Raw genomic sequence first — 22,909 nt, forward strand, 5'->3', positions numbered from 1 at the left:
AATCCAGGACTAAGCTCAGGGACAAATGCTTCTTCAAATAATAAAGCAAACCATCTCAGTCATGTGTCACACTGCTCAGTGGTGTTAATTCTTTTTTTTTTAATAGCAAAGACTACGTATCTGACTTTTTGTCTCCAAATAATGTTATTTGCTTTTAGATTTTGGAGGAGCAATGATTTTTATTTGATAACAGAATGTAGCTTTGACTCTCAAGTAGTTAAAAGGAAAATAACATGTGCTCCAATTAACTGTCTTTAATGCTTCTCTGTTATGCAGGTGTAGTGTACACAGACTTGTTTCCGGTGCAAACTGCAACTGAGTTTTAACCTTCCTAAATGTGTACATGTTCACTGTGTACACAGAACTGTTTAAGTTAATCACTTGTTATATCACACCCTCCCCACTGTCAAAAAGCTGAGTTCATGTCATTCCACAAATAGAAAGCTGCTTCCGAGGAGCTAACTTTATACTATACAAGGGCGGTGCAGCACCCTAAAATCAAGAAATCCGTGGCATTAATGCTAAATAGTTCTCACATTTTAGCTGTGGGCAGTTGTCTATTTTATTCAAGGTGTCAAAGGCACAGGAGGGAAGCTGTGCTCAGCTACTCTTCGTGGTTTTGCAACCTCTGCCTTATGATCTTTAACTACTCCGCCTCTCCCAGTTCCTGATTCCTCAGGGGCCAGAGGAGTTCCTCAGTGTGTTAGCTGGATCTAGACCTTAAAAGGCACTTGAACCATAAGTGTCTTAAGGCACTGACTGTAAAAGAGTCTACATTCAGTCATTGACAAGGTTGCTGATGCCTTCTTTTGTAGTGTCATTTTCACTGTAGATATTGAAGTGTAGATGAAACTGTCAGTAAGCAGCCACTTTCTTTCTCTGTGACAGAGAAGCAGTGGAAGCTGGAAGCTTTTGTTTTCATGGGCCACAACGTGTAGTGGTTTTCCCCGCTCCAGCTATTTCAGAGTTATTAACTGAAATGTAATGTCTGGCTTCATAGGGACAGTGGGGTCAAAAATGCTTTCGGAAACAATATTTACTGCATTGATGCATCCAAACCAAATGAAGCACAACTGTGGATTTTTTTTGTCATTTCTCAAACTGTATCTAATGTAATAAAGCCAGGAAAACAATGTTTTCTGTTTCTCACAGCAGAAGATACACCCTCAAAGACATGGGTTTTCTTCTTAAATAAATTGACCTTTCCTTTGAAAAATGTTTACATTTCATTACTTTAAAAAATGGTTGCACACACAAATATGTGCTCTGAAAACAGCTGTTTATCTAAATATTCCAATATTGCTTTATGAAAGATAACACAGTACTTGTCAAATGATTCATCTGGATTTTGGTAGCGGACCATACCTGATGTTTCAAAGGAGGATATAAAAAAGCAAGTAAACACATATGAAAATAATATATAAAGACACTTCTACTATCTGGAGATAGTTATGAATGAGGGGTCTTAACTTCCATGCTTAGTAGATGAAGCTGCTTGATATAATTGTGACTTTTCTTAATACCAAGCTAGACATCTCCTTTGAATGTAGTTAAGCTCTTAGTTTCTGTAATCTTAGCAGCAGAGTTCTACAGGTTGGTCCTGTGTTATATGTATACATAATATATGTATGATATACATATCTGATAGTGTGTGTATATGTATGTCTATATTTTTGCACAACCAGTTTCAACTGTCTGCTTTTTGGTTTAATTGCCTAGCTTCTTATTCTTATAAACACAACATACATAATTTTCTTGTTATTCATTATTCTACTTACTGGTGTCATGGTCTTAGTCTTAGCAACACCTCCTAGTGCAGTCTTTACTAACTTTCTGCACGCACAGAGACTTTCATGGGCTTTATTATAGTAATACTAACAGATATCAGCTGCCTCAGATATCATGGATGCTGTTGCTTTAGTTTTGGATGTGGCATTTTCCTTATGTATTTTCTAGATGATTGGGTTTGAATGCTATAGGACAGGCTAACTGTAAAGAAACATGAATGCTGTGCTAGTCTCTGGGTATACCCACTGCTTGCAGGGAATGGGGAAACATTCTCTTGATCACACATGAATTGCTTCAGAAAGAGTTTGAATAAAGGCTATGCCTATGAATATGAAGTGCATTGACTGAACTAAATCAGTCCAGAAACTGATTTTGCGGTCTGCAGACTGCAGGGATTTAATTAACCTTGTCTCAAAACCACTGTTGCTACATGGGTGTGGCTTTGAGTCCCTAAAACTCAATCGCTGCACCGGTGGCAAGTGTTCTTTCAGGCTCCTGGATCTGTCACATCATTTTGTTGTAGACTTGGCCCTCACAGTAGCTCTGAGATACTCCAGGGAGTCTTCAGTGGCAACAGAGAACTACATTTGAACAGCTGAATGTCATCTCGGTTTGGTCCTGTGCAGAATCCTCCATCAGGTCCAATATAACTTTTCTTCTTCTTTCCCAACTGGACAAAGAAGATAACCTGTATCACTGACAACCACTGCAGCGCTCTTCAAAGTACTGCGAAGGCTAGTTTTGACTTGGAATGTCATAAGCTTTGACTTTTCTGCCTACTACGTTGGTTCACTTGTTTTTCTTATGTGCAAACTGCTCTTCATTTTACTGGCCAAAACAATGTCTCTGGGATTGCCTTTAAAATGAAGATTAAACTCAGTTCACTTTTGCGTTTGTACAGCATACAGGACAGGCACGTACTGAAGCTCTAAGGACCTAACACAGTAGAGGTAAACTATTGTCATAATTAAGGACATACTCCTTGTTCCTCCTTATCTCAGCAGCTGGAGGAACATGGCCTTGGTTGCAAAGGCGTCAAGACTCTGCAGCTCCCACTCACATCAATGGCATTTCTAAGTGAACACTACTTCTAAAACATGGAACACCCGTGCAACAAAATATGGATATCAAAACCTGTAGCTAAAGCCTTTGAAATAGGTAGGGAAGAGGGGGTTGGTAGAAAATCTACATGTTTTCTATTTCTTATCTGCACAGCATTTTTAAAAAGCAAAATATTTTGAATGCTACATCTTGAAAGAATCCAGAATCTGATGTATTAATCTGTTGTTCTGGTCTCTATGCTCTTCCTGTCTGGATGTTTATGCGATAGAGCACTGTCTGTGCTTATGCTTGGTACCGGTAATTTTTGAAACATCACCTAACTTGTATTACGTAAAAAGACCCGGTTATTGCTAGACATGATAGTAAAACCTGGATTTGCTACAGTGCATAGTTGGGCTGCCCCCCAAAACAAGCTAAAGACCAAACATGAGTTTAAGAGTTTGTCCTTGCTCACATGGGATATGTAGCTGTGCCAAGCCTTTCTCACTTCTCCCTTAATTGCCTCTTAGTGCTGATGCTTCTAAGTGTGTGTGTGTGTGTATGTATGTGTATGTGCGTGTTTAGGAATGTAGCCAATACTGAATCTACTCCCTTCTCCCACTTTCCAGCTCCCCATTCATGCTGATGAGAGGACTTGTAACCAATGGAAGCCAATCTTGCCATTTGGTTTACTAAACTTAGTGCAGAGAGCAGAGTATTCCCTTTATGCCCTAGTTGGAACATACCATTACAGGTTATAATTGTTAAGAACTTTCTAAGCTGGTCAGCATCTTCTTGTCGGATCCCTCATTTGGGCACGTGATCACAACAGCATGATGACTGTGGACAAAATAAATTAGGGATGGATAAAGTTCATGATGCAGAATGTCGGGAATATCGATATCACAGAAACTGTCATAATGCTGAGTAGCTTTTGACAATTCCACTCTTAAGATTTAGGTGGCAAAAATAAACACAGAATTTAAATGTTTTAAACTTGTGCCTGGTCTGTTTGAAGGTCTACAGGGGTGACTAGGAATCACTCGGGAGTGATGAATCACTTGCTGCTGGAAAGCCAGGCTCTGGTAGTTGCAATCTGAAGTGCTCATGCCTTTTTGTTTCTCTTGGCTCTTGACGGCAGTAACTGTGTTTACGGCGGGAGTGCCCAGGTTTTGTTCACGGTTCACTGAACTGCTGTTACTTATCTCCTCTCAAGGACACTGGAAGTCTTAATTCACCAGCCTTTGTAAAGATTGAAAGCATTACTATCATTCAGTGACACCCCAGTTAAACAATGATGGCGAGGTGTAGGTATTTCATAGAGACTAATAAAAGGCTGGAAGGAACTGATGGCCCAAGATCCTGCAGAGAAATTTTTATTGAAATTATGAGTTGAAAAAAACACAAGGCAAAAATAGAGAAAGGATTCTTCTAATGGATTACGCAATCTTTTTGGCATGGGAAAGCCAGTGCAAGCCCTGAAAAGAATTTTAAGTCCTGAAAGCCAGTCGGATTGTTTCAATCATCTTTCAACTTCCTAGCCAGTTTAAAATGTGAGCTTGAAACATTTAATGCTTTTTCTGAGTTTAACTCACAACTAGTCCTTCCAAACATATTCTGCCACCAATCTATATTTATGGGCGTATGTTGTTTTTTCTGTTACGCAAGTCCCTTTTCCTTCTGCAGTTAAAGCTGGTTTTCATGTATTCTGAATGTAAACCTATATTGCTTTTCTCACTAACGTTCAATTTAAAAATGAATGACTTCCTTAGTTGGTACAGAAAAGTCAAATTTACAGCAGTTTGAAGGCCAGTACAACCAAGTATATAGGAACATAAGGATAAATGAAAGCAGGCAGCACATTGCAGGCTGGAACTTTTGGTTCTTAAGTTCTTTCATGTCTTTGTCAGGTTGCTACAATAAATTGGAGAAATTTTGTTCCCAGTGTATATGTAGAAATGTAGGGTAGAAAAGAATCTACTCAGATCATCTGTCACCAGGCTCTACCTAGTATCATGTGTATTTACAACTTGAGTTTAATCTGTTCTAAACTGATACTTGTCTATTTACTCTTAAAAAAATAAAAAGCTTAAAGAGTTTCTACAGAGTTTTTAATAACAATACTGGGCTTAATTACTTTTCTTCTACTGCTTCATTACCCTTATAATAAGGAAGCTTTTTCTACTATCTAGTTTTAATTTTCTTTGTTGCAAATTGAACCAAATTCTTCTTGTCTTCCCAGTTGTAAACACCGAGAAAAACTGATCAACTTTATCTAAGTAACAACATTTTCAACCTGGAAAAGTGACTCTCTCTTTTTTCCTCTTCTGCTCTCCAAGAGAATTTGACTCCTTTAACCTAAGTAACGTGTCTTAATGCGCGGTACCCAAAACTGGATATGGTACTCCAGACGAAGTCTCAGCAAATTAATTGCCGTGACGTCCTACAGATGTCATTTCTCTTAATACGTGCTGGAGTTTGCCTTTTTCCAGTGCTACTCTACTGTCAATTTCTGTTCAGATTGTGAGCTGCTGTGGCCCTCAGATTCTTTCTGGCAGTCCTGCTGCTTTGCCAGATATTTCTCATTTTGTATTTGAGTTTGACTTTTTCCTCCTGCATTTAGTTATTGCACTTATGTTTACTGAATTTTATCTTGTTGATTTCAGACCAATTCTCTATTTATAAAGATCTCTCTGATTCCAGATTCTCCCCTCCAAACTACTTGTAACTCTTCTCGGGTTTTGAGTCATACACACAGTCTGGAAGCGCACGCTTTTCCACTATCCGAGTAATTAACAGTAATCTTGAATAAAATCCACTCTGGGGAAGACTACTGCAGTGCCCTAGTTCCAATGGTCTCTCAAACTGGCAGTGGCAGCCTTCCACATGTTTATATGCCTCTTTAATATGTTTCTATCTCATGTTCTTATATTGTTTCCTTACTAAACTGCCTCTCTTTTCACTATGTCAGAATATTTTGCTGCTTAGTCTGTAATGCCGTATGTTTCAGAAATCTTTAGTTCTGCACTTTTTTATTCCTTAGATTACTATCCCAAGGACCTGTCCACAAGTATCGTAACACTTAATTACTTAAGTTTTCTGAAATCCCTTACCTTTGCTTTGTTATTGCTAGTACTTTTTTTACATAATGAACTTCATGGTTTTGTGATTGCTTTTATCTGAAACACCTTCATGTCTAGATTTACAGCTACTTTCACCATATTATTTAAAACCAGATCTTACATAGCTCTTCCTCTAGTAACCTTCTCCACTTTCCAGAAGAGAAAAATATTCCCATCTCATGCCAATGACTTATGTATCCTGTATAATATGCAGTTGGGCTGTGGAGCATGAAATAGCAGTCATTAGCATATGTCACAGCTCCATCTCCATCTCTTTGCATAGTGGAACAATGGGCAACCAAATATATTTCAGGAAAGAATACTGCAAAATTAGGAATAATGATTACATTTCTGTTTTTCTGTACCCACCCAGACGTGGCATAATCTAGCAGCAGTTCTATATTCCTCCTTCTACTTTTGTTGAGGTATGTAACTTCAACTGCCATAACATTAGATTGTTCCCTTTCCTGAGCGTGGATGTAAATGCTGTTGGATAAAGGACTTGCAAAAGTCGTAATGTTCTATCTAACCTGGCAAAAGTAAAACTAGAGTTCAGATCTCCGTACTGTTTGAAATGCACTTTTAGGTAACAGCTTGCAAGCTGAAATAACCTATACCAAAATTAAGCAACTTATAAGCAAGTAATTGTATTTATATGTGGGTTTTTACTGGTATGAGTGAGCCAGAAATGACAGCTGTAGTGATTGTAGTTACACCACTTCAATATTTAAGAGTGCATCAGCACACAGACTGTTCAGTTATTACCCGAAAGACACTCCTTTTCCCCAGGCTCTAAGTTCCAAGGACATTTTCCTTCCCTTCAAGCTTACAACACCATATAAAAAAGTAAGTATTTTTAGCATAGGGACTGATGACCAGTGATATTTGTGCAGTGTTCTAATACTCAGAAAATACATGGGGAATAAAAGTCCATTGTACATTTCACATAACAAATGTAGAAGCAAAACATATCTGCAAATAGAGTAAAAAGAACGTGATCTGAAATAAAATTAGCTCTTGTACCTCAAGTGCTGTAGCCTTTCCATGACTTTTTACTGCTACAAGTAGCTTTGGGCATATTAGTGCCTCTGGTAGGTCTCAGTGGCACATGGATTTTCTTGTGTGACATTGAATAATGTATTACACCTCAAAAATACCTAAGTGAAGGCAGCTATATTCTAATTTGTATGCTGCTCAAATTAAGAAGGCACTCAGACTTGCCGTTTATGATTGATAGATTCATATAGATGTATTATGCACAGCTAGTGATAATTTTATAGTTTGTATTAACCTTTTTCTCCCTGGTGGTTACGCTCATTATTCACTATAGACACTGGTGGGCAGGAATTTTCAGACCAGATGATCTTTGCAATAGCAAATAACATATTGTCCAAACTAAAGCTTTCTCTCGGATGATATCAGTTTGACAGAAGTCTTGTAATCAAAGTTTTCTAAGGTCAAACGAGATAGCAGAAGAGACTTTAAAGCATTATGGCCCAGTGCCTGGATGTAAAAGCTACGTATGAAAGCAATCTTCCGACCAAGAGCCATGGGACGGACACAATGTCCCTTAGAGAAAAGAGGGAGAGAGACCTCCTAGCAGGCTCCCAGATGGCAGATAATGGTGGCTTGTCAGAAGTTCTTTTTCCTTCCGGCTCTAGACAGGGACACGACCAGGCTTGGTGGGCATCTATCACAGGGACTGAGGCATATTGCTTGAGTGGCCTCTGATAGCCTGCATCTTCCTGGGCCGAGGGAGTCAGAAAATCCAGCTCCTTTCCACCAGCACAAGATATCAGCAGTGAGGGCTGCACTCGGATAACCCAGTGGGTACATGGGGCTCAAGAGGCTCAGTACGGCCAGGTACAGTGATACTTCTGGACAGATGGCTTAGCTGTGGTGTGGGTGGTGCACTTTGGAGTTCCTAGCTGAGCCAGGCACAGGTTCGAATCTAGACTCCCCTCTTCTAGAGTGAAAACCTTGGCATCCAGTTCTGCTGGGTATTCTGTGCCTGTTTTTTTCCTCATTGCGGAAAAAAAAAGAACCCTAAGACTCTTAATGCTTTGTAGGTAGCACAGACTTTTAAAACATACCTGGAAAAATAGATGGGTTAATAAAAACGAGAGCAAAAGCTCTAGCTAAGACGATCTGCCCTCCTTTTTCAACTCTTAACGTAATGCTTCATTGGAGTGTGTTATTGTATTTAGATTTCTTCATTAGAAACGAAATAATATAGTGTGCATATGTGACTCATGGTCATAACTGTCTTGATTTCATGGCCTGAGGCCAGCAGTCTTATAACAGCTTCCACCAGTAAAGACCCCCTCTACAGTCCTTGTGTCTGTGTTTTTTAAATCAGACATAGTTGGGAGACATATTTTTCCCTACTGTGAATGATATATTAGTAGAGAGAAGCCAGCTTCCCTTCCCAACTGTACACACCTTTTCCCCTTCTGTTTATCTTCGTAGCAGTTGTAGACACAACAGAGAGCTACGCAGCAGAGTAGCGTTAGCCTTGGAATTTAGGCATTTCAGTTTTCTTGTAATAAAGTTTAACTCTCAGGGAGGAGAACAATGTGTCACCAGCCAGATATCCAGGGACTATCAGCAGGCCCTTTCCAAAACATGTACCACAGCTTAAGAATTTTAAGCTTTAAGAAAAAATGTTTCAGTTACATGCATAAGGTGGTGAAGGAAGAGAAGTCATTTTCAAAGACTTACTCATTAAATGGATTAGCATGATGACTGAACCTCAAAGGGCTACGCATAGCACAGTGCGCCTATAAGCCAAACTTAGTGCATATCGTTAGGAATGCAATTATTTAAGTTCTTCAAGGAAACGTGAAATCAGGTTATGGTTGTAAGCGAGAAGGAAATAAACTAAACAGCTGGTGAGCTGGGAATAACCAGGAACCTGGATCAAAGAAGGTAGGAAAAAGTTACACTGATGAACTGAAAACACTCTTATAAAGCCAGCAGGAATGTGTTCTGTTATCAAATGAAGCAAGAGCCAGAGCCACGCTACAGAATCCCAGTCATCAGGACAGACATAAGAGACTGTTGTTTTCCAAAAAAGATACGGAATATTATTAACAAGAAGCAATTTACCAGGCCAAGATGCAAGCAATTCTGAGCCCTTTATAGCCTCTGTCTTATTCCTTCCTCCACGATTTCTATTTAGGACTCTTGCAGACACATCTGCCATTATGTTTTCCCCCATTTCCCTTGCTGTTCTCATCTGGCTATGGGTTGTCACATCAACTAGTAATTTATATTCTATTTGGTCCAAAACCCATCTCTAGTACAAATGAACAAATCTCACATTGCAATCGATGACTGTTGACCTCAGTGTCAATGAGAGTTGCACCCAGTGTCACCGAAGCTGAATTCAGCAATTCATTTGTACCGCGTAGATCTTTATCAGCTCCCTCTCCGGTTCTTTTTCATTTTAATATCAAAAATCAGTAAAGTATTTGTTTTCCACAACTTCTTTTGTTTATTTCCTGCTTAGAATAGATGGCGCAAACTGAGACAGACCAACATTTGCCTCTATTCACCGGGTCAAAACAAAGATCAGACAAGGCACTGACTCTGTAGTTGATTTGTGCCATCCTGCTGTACTAAGTGATTTCAGTCCCGCTCTTTGTTTTTTCCCATGCCAACGTTTCACAACATACCAAAGTCTTTCTAATACTTTGTATATAGAATTAAGCAAACAAAAAGAACCCTTTCATTACCACTGCTGTCTCTGAGACAGTGAGCTGAGCTATAACTTGATCCTAGGAAAAAAACAAAACCAAACTCAAAACAGTTGTCTCCTGGGGTTTTCCTGGCTTTTAGCTCATCATAAACATTTTGTTTGGTTTTAGTAACTGTGTCTAAAACAGACTCCATCAGGGTCAGCAGCATGAAATGAAGAAACAATATTTATTAAGACAGGAAGATTGTACGGCTACTTCTCTGTGTAAATGCTGTTTCTCACGGCTCCCACAGGACCAGAAGGAAAGCAAACATGAAACAATGATGAGATAAGAAGAGGGGAAAAAATAAAAGTGCTTATTAATATAACTTTCTCTCTGGTAATGCCTTGTTTAGGCTGACTGAGTTATTATAAGATAGAATAACCCTCACATACTTGCATAAGGACAAAAAAGTTTTACTGCAAGAGCTGCTGAACACTTGCGAGTCTATAATACAAAGACAAATCTGTTTGCCTTAAATGAAGGTAAAGAATAATTAAAAGAGTGACCCTCATAAACAGAAAAAGAGTTTTAGTACAGAAAGAACAGATTTCTGAAAAATTAGATTTTTTTCTTTAGCTTCTAACATTCCAGCCTGGTAATTACATCAAAAGTGTTTGTCCAGGGACAGCGAGGGGCATTTTCAAAATAATATTTATGCAGGGAAAGGCTTCTACTTCTCTTTTTCTTTAACAACTATTTTCCATAAGGGACATTTATCATTTTTACAGGAAGCTGTTTTTTTTCCCTCATGGGACTGATTTGAAACTAATTTATGTACTGCATGAAGAGAAAAGTTAAGAGGAGAGAGAGATGCATGGAAAATTTTTGGTATATTGAGATGAAGCAGCATGCTTAAGGTTGCCCAACAGCAAAGGGCCAGGAGCAGATTTCAAGTACTCTGATTCAGCACTGTATTAACAAAGCCACAAAATACATTATCTGACAATCTGTGATTCTCACTGTCTTGCCTCTGGGAATACAGCTTCTGTTGTATTAAAAAATAAAAATTTGAGGTTTGTTTTGTGGAACTAGCTGTGAAAGAAGATTCAAAATGGGTGTTACATCCTGCATAAAGGCTGTAACCAGAATCATTTACATTCCATTATGGATGTGCCACTATACAATTTGGAAAAAAGGGAAAAAAGCCTCAGCATTTTAGACCCCAGGCAATGAAAGAAAGAATGAAGCAAGACCCTACAATAGTCTAATGGAGACATACAAAGCATGTGATCATGACTTTTTTGCTTTCTTTCCTACTTTAGTGCAGTAAAAGTTCACCATTGATTCCACAGCCATAAAAAGCAGAAACTGACCTTTATTGCTCTTTCTTTGGTAATGAAAGCTGAATATCTCCTATGTTTGCACAAGCCTTAGAATTGAAGGTCTAAGAAAGAACCATTATATAGCGAAGAAAAACATAAAAATGATGATAACGGCTTTGAACCAGCTTCTGCACTATCCTCCCTCTTGTTTTTTCCTTCTCCTCACCTCGGGATTCTGGTTCTCTGCTTGTTGTCACTGGATTTTTCTTCACACCATCCAATGTTTTGCATCCACCCAGAAAACAACTAGGCTTGTCGCTACTTTTGAGGTTTTAAAATGTGTTTTCTGTTTCTTTTTGGAAATAATGTGAAGACCTTTGTGGCCTGTTTGTGATACTGCAACTGTGTCAAGCACACCTTGCAAGATATGGGCTGGTGTTACTGCACTGTGTAAGACCCAGGCATCCCTACTTTGCCTGAACCAAATGAGGGGTTTCATAGTTGGCCTCTACATCTCGTATGTGAACACAGAGATTAGTAGTGTTAATCACAGTATAATGAGAGTGCTTATTTTGTCTGACCTGTAAATAACTCAAGCAATAATTTCATCTTTCACCTTGAACAGCACAAAAACAGATGGGGATAGGGAGCCCCAAAACAAGTAAAACTAATCCACTAACCAAAAAGCCAGTGCTACGCTCTTGCAGCAACTTTTACAGAATACATTATGTTTTAGTTGAGGGCAAGCAAAACTTTATTGCTCGCTCGCAGTAAGTTTATGTGTTTTTAACCTAGCTCCATTTTTTTCAAAGACATAATTAAAAGCGTATTTCTAAGGAGCTCAGGCATATAGCACTGTAAGAATGTCCTCATTAAGAAAATGCTGCTGATCATGCCATTCTCCTCACAGCACTCCGTTCCTTTCATGTGCAGTCAAAATACCTCTCTTCTAAGGAAAACTGTGAATTAGAATCTCTATATGCGCCTGAAAAATTGATCTCCAGTTACTGAAAGGAGGGGAATGACTGCAGAAAGGGGACTACTAATGCAAATAACTTCATCTATGCTTTCACCGTATGACAACTTGTCACTTCAATACAGAAACATTGTTATTTTGTTATGAACCCGGAGTACGGCAATACGATTAAGTCAAAGCTAATTTGATTATTGAAATATTAACTCAAAGATTTCAAGCTTCTGACTTCTCGAGAGGTTTTACTGACTCGATGGCTGCTATTGCTGTCCATCTTAAATTTAGAACTTCATTTGGAAAGGCTGCATTTTCAAATTCACACTAGAGATGCCAAAATGTGGCTTCATTTAGTCATGTGAGAGATCAACTGCAGCTCCCATATCATTTTTGTTTTTATTGTATGATTTCATCTTCTAGGGGAAAAAAAGACGCATGACTACATTGTTTGCATGCACATAGAGGGGAATACCCAAGGAAAACAGGCTTGTAACCAAGCTACCTTTTGAATGACTCTTATCTCTCACAATTTTTGGATGAATAGAATTGCTTAGTTTTAGTACTAAAACTGGATGTCTTTCGACATTTTGGATAGTTTGAAATTTGGTTTCAATTTGAATGTTAATTTCAGCCAGAAATTTGGGATATTACTTGGAAATGCAGGGTGTTTCCCAAATTATGTTTCTAGGGAACTGTGCCAAACATTGCCTAAATGGCCATCTTGACATCCAGCAGCATGGCAATAATAACGTACCTTTCAGTCACCAGCACCCTGGCTGCCGTGGCTTTGTAGCTTTCCAACAGAGCCCACAGTCTTGAGCGGGGGACTGCAAAGACTGGGCTTCTCGTGGCTCAGAAAACATTCTTCAAATCCAACTTTTATTTTCTTGGAAATTTCACAGGTGAAACTAGTCTCATGCTGGAGAGTTCCCAGACCTGCCTTGTCTGTAGGCAAGATGTCCATGGAGGGTACATTTCACAGCAGGGAATGCATAGCTGACATTCTTCTGTCGAGATTCATGGTTTTCTACCGCTGTTTTTCAGTCAGTTAACTCCTAAATTAGTGTGTCTGTGAAGCCTCCCTATTGTCAATTTACATGCACCTTGATGTCAGCGGAGTTATTGCAGTTATTACTTTCCCCTCTGGAAGCAGTCTGTGGACCTCAGAGGGTCCGCAGGCCTGTCGGGTGGCCTGATCAGGGTGTTCAGGGCCGTTTTTACCACCACAGTGGTCTAAAACGCCTTCCCATCACCGTCCGAAGCTAAACCTCTGCACAGCCACCCTTCCCGAGAGCACCTGCTGCCTTTAAACGCACTGAGTGGTGTCAGCGAAGCACTGACGGTGGCCGGGGCCAACCGCGAGAGGCTCTGTTTGCCTCCCGCCTGTTTTTTTTGTTTTTCTTCTTGTTGTTGCAACAGCTCTGCGAAAACGCCAGGCTTCCCGCGGGGGCCGAATCGCCTCCTTGAGCGGAGGGTGCGAGCGGGCGCCCTCGCTCAACGCCCCGAAGCGGCAGGGTCGCCTCAGCGCGGCGAGGGCGGCGCGCGCGCGGCCGTTGGAACTCTAACGGTCGCCGGAGTCCTAACGGTCGCCACGAGGCGAGCGGGGTGGGGGGAGCGAAGCAGCGCGAGGCGCCTCGCTCCCCCCTCCCTCCCCTCCACGTGCTCGCGCGGGCCTGACAACCTCACTTCCGGCCAGGCGGCTGGGTAAGCGGCGGGGAGGGGGGAGTGTACGCGTGTGTGAGGTGCAGAGAGCTGCGCATGCGCCGCTCGTCCCCACACACACAGGCGAAGCGAGGCGGCCGCTCTGCGTAGCGCGCGCCTCCCCCCCCGCGCCATTCCCCCCCCGCCTCCCCCGCCCCCCGCGGCGGCGGCGGCGCTGGCGGCGGCGGCGCTGGCGGCTGCGCGCGCGCGAGGGCTGGGAGCGAAGTCCGAGCGGCGTCCGCGGGGCAGCGCGGCCCTCGGCGCCTGCCCGGTCCCCGCGGCGGGGTTTTGCCCGCCCCCTTCCTCCTCCTCCTCCTTCCCCTCCGCCTCCCGGTGCGGGCGCCGCTGCGGGCGCAGGGAGCCGGCGGTGGCGGGCCGGCGGGTGAGGAGCAGCGGGGCGGGGGCCGCGGCCGGCATGTGAACCGGGGCAGCCCCCTCCCCGCCACGCGCACACCCCCTCCGGCAGCCGTTGGGCAACGGCCGCCCGCGGGCAACGGTCGCCCCCGGCCGCGCGCGCGCGCGCCCGCCCGCCCCCCCCCCCGGCGGGGGCTCCTTCGTGGGCAGCCGCCTGCGCCCCGCCGCTGCGGCGCCCCGTCCCGCGGGGGCCCGGCGGGGCGCCGCTCGCCATGAAGAAGTTTTCTCGGATGCCCAAGTCGGACGGGAGCGGCGGCGGTGGCGGCGGCGGCGGGACGGTTTGCGGCGGCTCCGGCGGGGGCGGCGGCGGCGTCGCCCTGGGCAAGGTGTTCGCCGTGGGACGGTACCAGGTCACCCCCGAGGAGCTGCTGGCCGAAGGTAACGGGGCCGGGGGGGCACCGGGCGGGGGGGGAGGCAGAGGCCCCCCGCCAGCCGCTGGCTCGCCGTTTCAGGCCCTAAATAGCTGCTTACCCGCTCTAAGCCGGTTAAGGGGTTTTTGTTGTTTTTTGTTGTTGTCGTTTCAACTGTTGGCTGGTGCGTGGGGCTCGTTAGGTGGCCGACAGAGTTTCCTCGGCCCGAGGAGAGCAATACTAGAGGGGCCAGAGAGGGGCCTGCCGTTGGTGGGGCGGGTGATTCATTGGGGCCCGAGGAGCTGGGGTTAGAGACAGCGTGCCCGGTAACCGGAGCCCGGGAGCGGGGTCTTGTAGTCCTGTGGAAGGCTTTTGCCGCTAAAAACACGAATTTCATTTTTGGAGCCTGGTCGATTTGTAGTTGGGTCACGAGTGAGCTCGGAGTGCTAACAACTTCGGCCGAAAACAGCAATTCGTTGAAGCGTGCTGAAGATTTCTGATTCCTATCTTAGATGTGCTTTGTGTTGTTGGGCCTTCATTTGGGCTTATGGCAGAGTTGTATGAATTAAGACAGTTGTAGAATTGATTAGTCTTTGTTCCTTATACAGCTTCAGCAGAGCCTGTGTCATGGGGCGTCTTGGTGACAGGCATATTTGGGTCTTGCTGGGTGGAGGCAACAGCACAGAGTTGATCTCTGAGTTAGTGGCAGCAGATGTTGTAAGGTATTCAGCTTAATTCACTTCCTAGGTCACTGAACACAGGGCCAGTCCTGTATACTTGGTAGACGCCGAATTTTGTAGTACTGCTATGTACTGCTTTGGACGTTGTGGGTAAAGGAATTTAGCTTTGTCGTTTTAATGTTTTGTGTGTTGTTCAGATGAATTTATGCCTAAGTGTATGATAAACTTTGATTGCTTATGTGTGTTTCCTGATGAAAATTTTGTTCCCGTTAACAGTTTAAACAGGTATGTACAAATACATTTTCTATTTTAAATATTAATAGTATGGGTGGTACTTCATCTTCCAGTGCTATTTTGAAGAGGCTTAGGGAATACAGTAGAGCTGATGCTTAATATTTAGAATAGAATATTTTGGTTTTGACTTCTGAAAACAAGGTTTGAGCTTGGTGTTAGGCAGCCAGGTAAGCAGCTGGCTACGGGAGCAGTCCTTGCTCCTTAAAAGTCCTTGCAATCTGACAGAAGGTCTTTTCTCTGCAGGGCTGGTTAGAGGGTAGAGGCTTCTGCAGAAGTTATGAAAATCGGTGCCTGAACAAGTTGAGGGGATAACGCAAAAAACCCCACGTGTAGGAGAAAGCAGAAAAATCACATGTTGCTTTGCTTGATTTAGCGTCTTATTAAAAGTGGTTTCTCATGAAATGCTATGTAGAGAATTACTATTGATGCCTTCTTTTTGTTTTGTTTTTTCTTCAGTTTGTGGAAACAAACTCGCAACCAGCAGCTGAGTGTTGTGCAAATTACCTTTCTTTCTTTGGAGGCAGAAATAGCTGGGGGTTTTTTATAGCTTTTATTAGTGTCTTACATATAGATGACTATGAATGAAACTCCTAAGAATAAGAACAGCGTACATCTACTGCATCTTGGGAGAAGTCTGCAAAGCCAGCAGCAGAACTATTCAGGAGCGAAGACCTAACAAGACTTAAGAGGAGAATAAAATAACAGTTGACAACCACATAGTTAAGATAGTAGTAGTAGGGAAGTGGGGGAGCTGAGGGAACAATACTCTTGCAACTTTTCTGACTGTTGAGAAACTGTATGTGGAGGGAGCAGCAGAAGTGACCAATAACAAGGTGCAAATTAGTAAGTTATTTACTGGGACCCCTGTACTCTTACCAGACCGCAATAGTTGACGAATGAATAAGTGTCATCTTATCTAGATATTACTTCTTGACAGTCAGTTTTACCCTGTATTTAGTAATAATTAATATTAAGTAATATAATATTATTGATATAATATTAGTGTTTAATGTTACTATCAAATATCAATATTAATAGTTAATGCTACCCCTACTTAATAATTCCCCTCCTTTAAAAAAAACAAAAAACCAAAACAACTCCCCCTTTTTTTCTTAGTTCCTCTGCCTGAGGTAGTTTTCCTTTACTGAAAACCAGTTTTTATGAGTGACGTAGTCTTGTCTCAGTTCTCTCTGTGTTCAGTGCTGTCGAAATACCGTGTATGAGTTATTATTTTAAGAGGCTCATATCAGAGTTTGAGGTTGTGTGACTCAAAGCATCTTTAGTAAGTTCATGAATGTAGCAACTTAATTGCAAGCCTATTATGGCATAGATGCACAGTGTTCTGTTAGCAGTGGTGTGATATGGATGTGCATTTTACTAGCCATTAGGTTTACTAACTGGATCATTAGCGTTCTGTGGGGGTGGGAGGGAAACAGTTTGTGTCTGTCAGGCACAAACTGTCGTACCCCCCTCCCCCCCCCCCAAAAAAAGAAAAAAACGCCCCAAAATGCACACACCCCCATTTAAAATCTGGCTTTTGAATTGTCTTAGAAAGCTAGGTCCTGGTCTTGCAGGTGACTTAAGCTCCCTATAACCAAAGGAAGTTGCAGTACTGGTGCCAAAAGGCTTAAGTTGTGACTATACTGTTAGGCTACAGTCATGAATCTTTGGTAGATGTCCCATGTTGATATAGATGTTGCCCTCAAAACACTTCTCTGTAATCTTTGACAGTCTTTTTTTTTTTTTATTGCAATATTCTGGAGGTAAAACTATGTAGTATTGTAATCTAGTTCTTTTGCAAAAATAACATATAATATTGTCTGATGCAACTGCATCCTCTTATATTGAAGTAAATGTAAAAGCTGAAACTGTACAGTTACTAGGCTCCTAGATATTTTTTTGGTTGTGTTAAACACTTCTTTTGATTCTTTTTTTTAGCCTTAACTCAAGGGTCAGTATATTGTTGGATGGAGCTGTTTGTTTTTAAGGCTTACTGTTCAGAGATAGGTAAAAAACCAATCAATTGGGGTAAGGCCTGATGGAGAAAATGAGTTGTCAACTATTTCAGTGGAGGAGATGGAAGCAGCAAGAGTCTGATAAAAGTATGCAGGGTAGCGACTGACATATGTGGAGTGAAGGCCTTATTTCTCGTTGTACAAGTGAATATGCAATGAAACTGAAGTTTGGAAAATTAAAGCTGACAAAACCAGGGACGAGTCTGTCTTTTCAAACTTGTTGATGATGTACTAGGCCCTGTGTTAGCTCTTTTAGTTATAGTAACTCCAATATTGAAAAAAAGATAAAGCTTTTCTAGTTCAGAAACTGCGGCACGTTGGATGTGAAAATGGGTGAAACATCCTCTTTAATCAATTTCAGATGTCAAATGCGAAACAGTTAATATTGTGAAGAATGAAATTAAAGGAAAAATAAACAACTTTGTGAAATATTTTTTGTTTATGTAAGGAGGAGGTCATTGTGGCTTTAAATTAGGGTAATATTACTACTTTTTCAGATTGACTTAAACAGATATGAATTATTCACGGGGAAGAACTGCATTGAAACTACTTTTTCTGGCGACTACGAGGGTAGGCATTGGAAGATACTTTGACATTGGGATTTAGTTATCTTATGGTCTTGTTTGCTTGGGGGGGCCTTAGAGGTGTTTAAATAGAGTAAATAAAGATTTTGCCAGATTGCAAGGAGTTTTTGTACTACTAGATTTAGCAGATAGAAGCGGGCATGCTAGCTGGTGTATTGAAATTTAGTACGTGGTTAATCATGTTTTTACTGAACATAGCTAAAACAAGTAAGGGGGCTTACGGCTTTCTCAAAAAAGGGGGGGGTGGGAAACAGCGAGATGATCTGTACCTGAAATGCAATGAAGTCACAAGTTAGTTCCTGGCCCAGTTCAAGAGTGTTTTTGTGGGCACGGAAGGATGCGCATAGCATTACTTTATTGTGTAACCTATTTAGAATTGATTAAAGCAGTCATGGGGAATGTGAAATTGCATCTTACAAAAATCTCTTGTGTAGCATTTCTTTTTCTATGGTATAGCTAATATAATTTTGTTCAGTCTTGCATGTCTTTAAACTGGTATTTCAAGTACCACGATTTCAATGGATTCTTCAGGCTGGTTGTTCTTCTGCTATACAGGACAGTTAGTACTGTAGTTGGACACTTCCTGATTTCTTAATTGGGCTATTTTCAGCCGAAAAGAAAAAAAAGGGGGTAACTCCATGTCAAGCAGTAGTCACTTCTGATCTTAGGGGAACAGCCTGTAGAGGCACTAAATGTTTGTTCCCTTGGAAGTACTGCACCAGAGAAGCAAGAATCCAGCCCTCCCCTTGTTCTTAAGGCTAGAAGGCCCTTTAAAACGATGATCTGGGACTCAATCTCCCAGGCGAAAGAAAGAGGAAAGTGTTAGAGCATATATCTTAGGTCATTTGGAGTTTATACTTTTCAGAGAACTTAACAGGATTGGACTTTGCATCTTCTGATGAGGTGCTCTTACTTTGTAATAAAAGCATCATGTGGCTAGTAGGCAGTACTAAGTGCCTTCTTCAGTGAAGAACCTTCTAGGAAAATAAGCAGTGCCCTGGAAACAAGAAATAAGTCCTTTTTGTTGCATGTTGGGAGGGCTAATCTTGCCACAGATAAGATAAGTGAACTGGAGTTCACAGGATTATCCAGTTATTACTGTTTGCCTATGATTCAAGCGTTTACCCTAGTTATGGATGAGGAACACCATCGTGTTACATGATTATATTGCAAGAAGGTGGTTTTTTTTTTCCTGAAAACTTTGGCTTTTGGAGAAGGACTGTACTCGCTGTATCTGGACAAAGCGCTGATCTCCTGTCAGTACAGTTGTTTCTACCCTAACTCTCCCACCAGTAAGTGTATTGCTCGTGAAGGGGGAAGTGAAATGCTTGAGACTCGGGTGGAAGGAATGGGGTAATGCCCTGTGCAACTTACTCCCAGAAATACCGAGCCTAACTGTCAAGTGATGCGTAGGCTCGTTGAAATTAGAAAGAGCGGTAGGCTGCTCTCTGGCTTTTCCATATCTGGAGACTTCCGATAGAAGGGGTTGAACACGACACATGAGTATGCTTGCGCTGTGTTTCTTCCTTTGCCCTAGGGTAGGTGGAGGGAAGACTAGCAGCAGTTACATTGTTTTTTTTATTATTATTCTGGCTCATAAAATGGGAGGTTTGGTGTTGTGTGATGTTGCACCTTCCAGTGCTCTGTCTTAGAAAGCTGTTGTTTTTTAAGTAACTTTCTATCTAGGACGAGGCAGGCTGGAAAAATGCCTTTCAAGTGGTGATTGCTTTAAAGTTAATTAGTGACAGTGTTTATATTAGACAGAACGTTTGCTTCGTTTATTTAATATGATAGTTAAAGCATTTTTTCCAGAGAAGAGGGACTTGGAGGATAAGTGAAGACCTCCAGTCTTTTCTTACAAAATTGGAACCTCATTCTCTTTTCTTGTAGTCCTCTTCACACTGATGCAATGTCTTGGAGTTCCTACTGATAAACTGTGAAAGGAATGAGCTTCTTGCAAAGACTGCATGTTAAATTTCAGTAGGATGGTAGAGCTTGCAAGTAATTGATCCTCATTATTCAGTTTGTCACTTATTTTTGTACCGTTCCAGTCCAGCCCTAAGAAAACTAGCCATCTTGGAGAGAGGAACCCAAATGCTGTTTTGTGAGGTTTTATGCGGTATGTTTGCTGATTGTCATGTTGTTGTTTAATCTTTAGTGAAAATGCCTTTTAATGGGAGTTTTTTCTTCAACCGATTGGCTAAGAAAGAAGAGCGTTAACAGTGAACAGGCATCTCAGGGGTGGTAAAGACTGGATCGCTTATCCCTCAGAAAGGAGGCATATTAAGTTCTGCAAAATCAGTCTTAGACTTAGAATCGTCTTGAAACTTTAACTTATGTACATATTAGTAACAGCAGTCCAATTAGTCCAAGCAGACTCACTTTCTGACATGCAAATGGTTCTACCTGCCCTTCTATAATGCTTTGTCAAACCCTGTTTCACTTACCTTCCTTTAATCACTCAGAAACCAAGGAATGAAAGGTTATTTTTGGGAACTGCAGCTCTGGAAGCTGCTGTAGATTCTGAAGTGTGCTGTTCTTCTGCATCTGCTGTTCTCCTTCTTGCAGAGATTTGGCTGGTTGGTTGTGCTTTGCTCTGAACAGGCAAAGAGGGGGAAGTGCCATTGTGATGGGTCTGTTGATTTTGATACTTAGTGTTTTAAATATGGCTTGGACCAACTTCTGAGACTGTAGAATGAGAATCCCAGTGTTGAGAGTCTGTTCTTGTGGCAGATGGTATGGATGCCGCTGGTGCAGCATCACTGCTTCTGTCTTAGGTGACTGTATAGCATGGTAATCTCCTGATATGTGGCGAGCAGAATGTTTTATTATTGCTGTTCTTGAGTTGTTTAGTGGTTGTGTAGCAGGCGGCTTGCTACTCACTGCAGTAACTTTATTTTCTTGTTAGTCTATATAAGCTAGTTAGATTTGTTCTTTCAGACGGATTATGCACTTTTTTGCTGGAAGGTTGTTGTAAAAGATAAGTTTTGGAATTTGAGTTGTGATTGGGCACGCGGATTTTTCAGAGTGCAACTATTGAACTTATTTGAACATGCAGTCTTAAAGGTCACTCGTGTTTTGTCTCAGACATGGTTTTGCTGTGCTAGTATTTGAGCAACAGAAATGTTTTTTTCGAGTTCAGGTAAAGGGAGAAAAAAGCAACATGAGGATTTATAACTTTGTTTTTCATGTTGGCTAAGAGTATAGAATAATACCTGTGAAGCTCTTGCACAGTCTCAGTAATCGGCATGGCTGCCTGATATCAAGTGTAAGTTTGGAATAGCAGGCAGTGAGGTGTTGACAGAAGCTTTAATTCCAGGTAATGGAAGAGAGGGCGAATATGCTTTAGCACTTGCAACTTCAGGCTTTTCAAGCTTGACGCAGGCTAATACCATCATGAAGCAAGATTTATGTTTTGCATTTTACAGGATGTAGCTATAGTCTGTATGTAAGAAAAAGAAACAGGAAGTATCTGGGGTTTTGGCATGTGATCCTTACCTTACCTGCATGTTGATGTTCACATGTTATATCAAGTAAAATATGGTTTCATGTAACAGAGCACAAAATAAAAGCTGTAAATTCAATTGGTTGGTGTGTTCAGGTAGCTTGTGTATTTGGTTGAATTTTCATGGTGCTCTGGGAGAACATGAAGTTATTCTTACTGTGCCAATTAATTCATGTGCAGTGTTAGGACTCTACTGTTGTTCATCCTCTCCCCAGAGCTGTCAGGTGCTTTTTTCACATAGGTGGACAGATTAACAGAAGAAGTTAAGAAATATCTACAGGCTGGTGAAAGTATCTATTGTGCAGCAAAGACCAAGTTCGGCTCTTATTCACGTGTGGTCGCATACTCATCTGACTGTCAAGTTACTAGTCTTTGCATCCCCTAAGGACGTGTTTTGGCATTGCACTGAACATGTAACATATTGATGTTACTTCTCTGTGTGCAAGTAATTAATAATTTTCTCTCTAAAGAGCATTATCAATTTAGTTTCCTCTCTAGGCCCAGAAGTAGTTAAACACTGAGCAAGAGCTTTGGAATCTAGTAGCTCTGAGCTAAGTTCTTGGGACAGTGGCCAAGAGTCAAATTGTCATGTAGGAGAAGCAACTTGGTTTGGAGCAGTATCACATTAATATGATGCACTATCTTTGATCATCTTTCCTTAGCCAGATTTAACAAAAGACAGATTAAACAAATGTATGTGCCATCTATTCTCTTTTTTTCCCCTTGCATGTGCATTTTGATTAAAACGTGTTTGTTGCCTGGCTTTAAAAGAAACTGAGCAGGATTGTGTTTTTGATGTGCTTTTACGGTCGGTTCAGCTGAAAGCTTGCTTTCTTGTTGTTTATTGCATCTCAGGATTTTGTATGTCAACATAGGAAGCAAAACCTTTGTTAGCTAGTGAAAGTATAGTTCTCTTTCAGACTGGTATTAATGTAGGAACTACTGATTCTGCGAAGGCTATGTTTATTCCTGTGTGCTTTGTTGCCATAGTACCAGAGCTGTCAGTCATTAACTAGTATGTTACCCATATGGAAGTATTTCTGCAGTTGTTTTGTGGATGGAGAATCAAAGTAAACACCGGAGACAGAATGTGATTTTCTTTGGTCTCTACCTAGCAGCTTAACTCCAGCCTTCTTTTCCTCTTGAATCTTGAAGGGCTGTGAACATGCTCTCTATGTGCACATGTCCATTGTGTAGGCTTAGGCATCTTTCTAGCTGTAGCTGTTTGTTTCACTGTACATGTGTGCACTCAGAGTGCCTGAATGTCTCGCTTCTTGCTAAAATAGATTTCATTTCTGGTTGAGGGAGAAAAGTTTGAGATACTCATTTAGGCTGTGCTTCTTGTCTGTGTTTTACAGCGTTAGTTTTCAGTCTTCCAACTGTAAGTTTTTAACTTTGGGCTGTATTTATTTTATTGTAGCTATTTTCTGCCTCCATAAT

General features: G+C 41.5%; 1 protein-coding gene and 1 long non-coding RNA gene across 5 annotated transcripts in view; one reads left to right on the forward strand and one right to left on the reverse strand.

The window, feature by feature from the left end:
• The window catches only part of LOC135328120 (uncharacterized), a 61,172-nt gene extending 47,472 nt beyond the window's left edge, over window positions 1-13,700 (reverse strand). The window contains exon 1 of the long non-coding RNA XR_010388851.1: window positions 12,681-13,700. This is a non-coding gene — a long non-coding RNA (uncharacterized LOC135328120). The remainder of the gene's footprint in view (window positions 1-12,680) is intronic.
• A 9-nt stretch (window positions 13,701-13,709) lies between these two features.
• The window catches only part of BMP2K (BMP2 inducible kinase), a 69,486-nt gene continuing 60,286 nt past the window's right edge, over window positions 13,710-22,909 (forward strand). For 2 of the 4 annotated variants that reach the window (XM_064510392.1, XM_026103364.2), the window contains exon 1: window positions 13,713-14,419. In XM_064510392.1, coding sequence (XP_064366462.1) covers window positions 14,254-14,419 — 166 coding nt within the window. In that variant the 5' untranslated portion in view covers window positions 13,713-14,253. Of the gene's footprint in view, window positions 14,420-22,909 lie in introns of all 4 variants that reach the window. The other 2 variants (XM_064510393.1, XM_026103363.2) reach the window with 2 other exon arrangements.

The sequence above is a fragment of the Dromaius novaehollandiae genome, chromosome 4 (assembly GCF_036370855.1).
Source record: "Dromaius novaehollandiae isolate bDroNov1 chromosome 4, bDroNov1.hap1, whole genome shotgun sequence".
NCBI lineage: Eukaryota > Metazoa > Chordata > Aves > Casuariiformes > Dromaiidae > Dromaius > Dromaius novaehollandiae.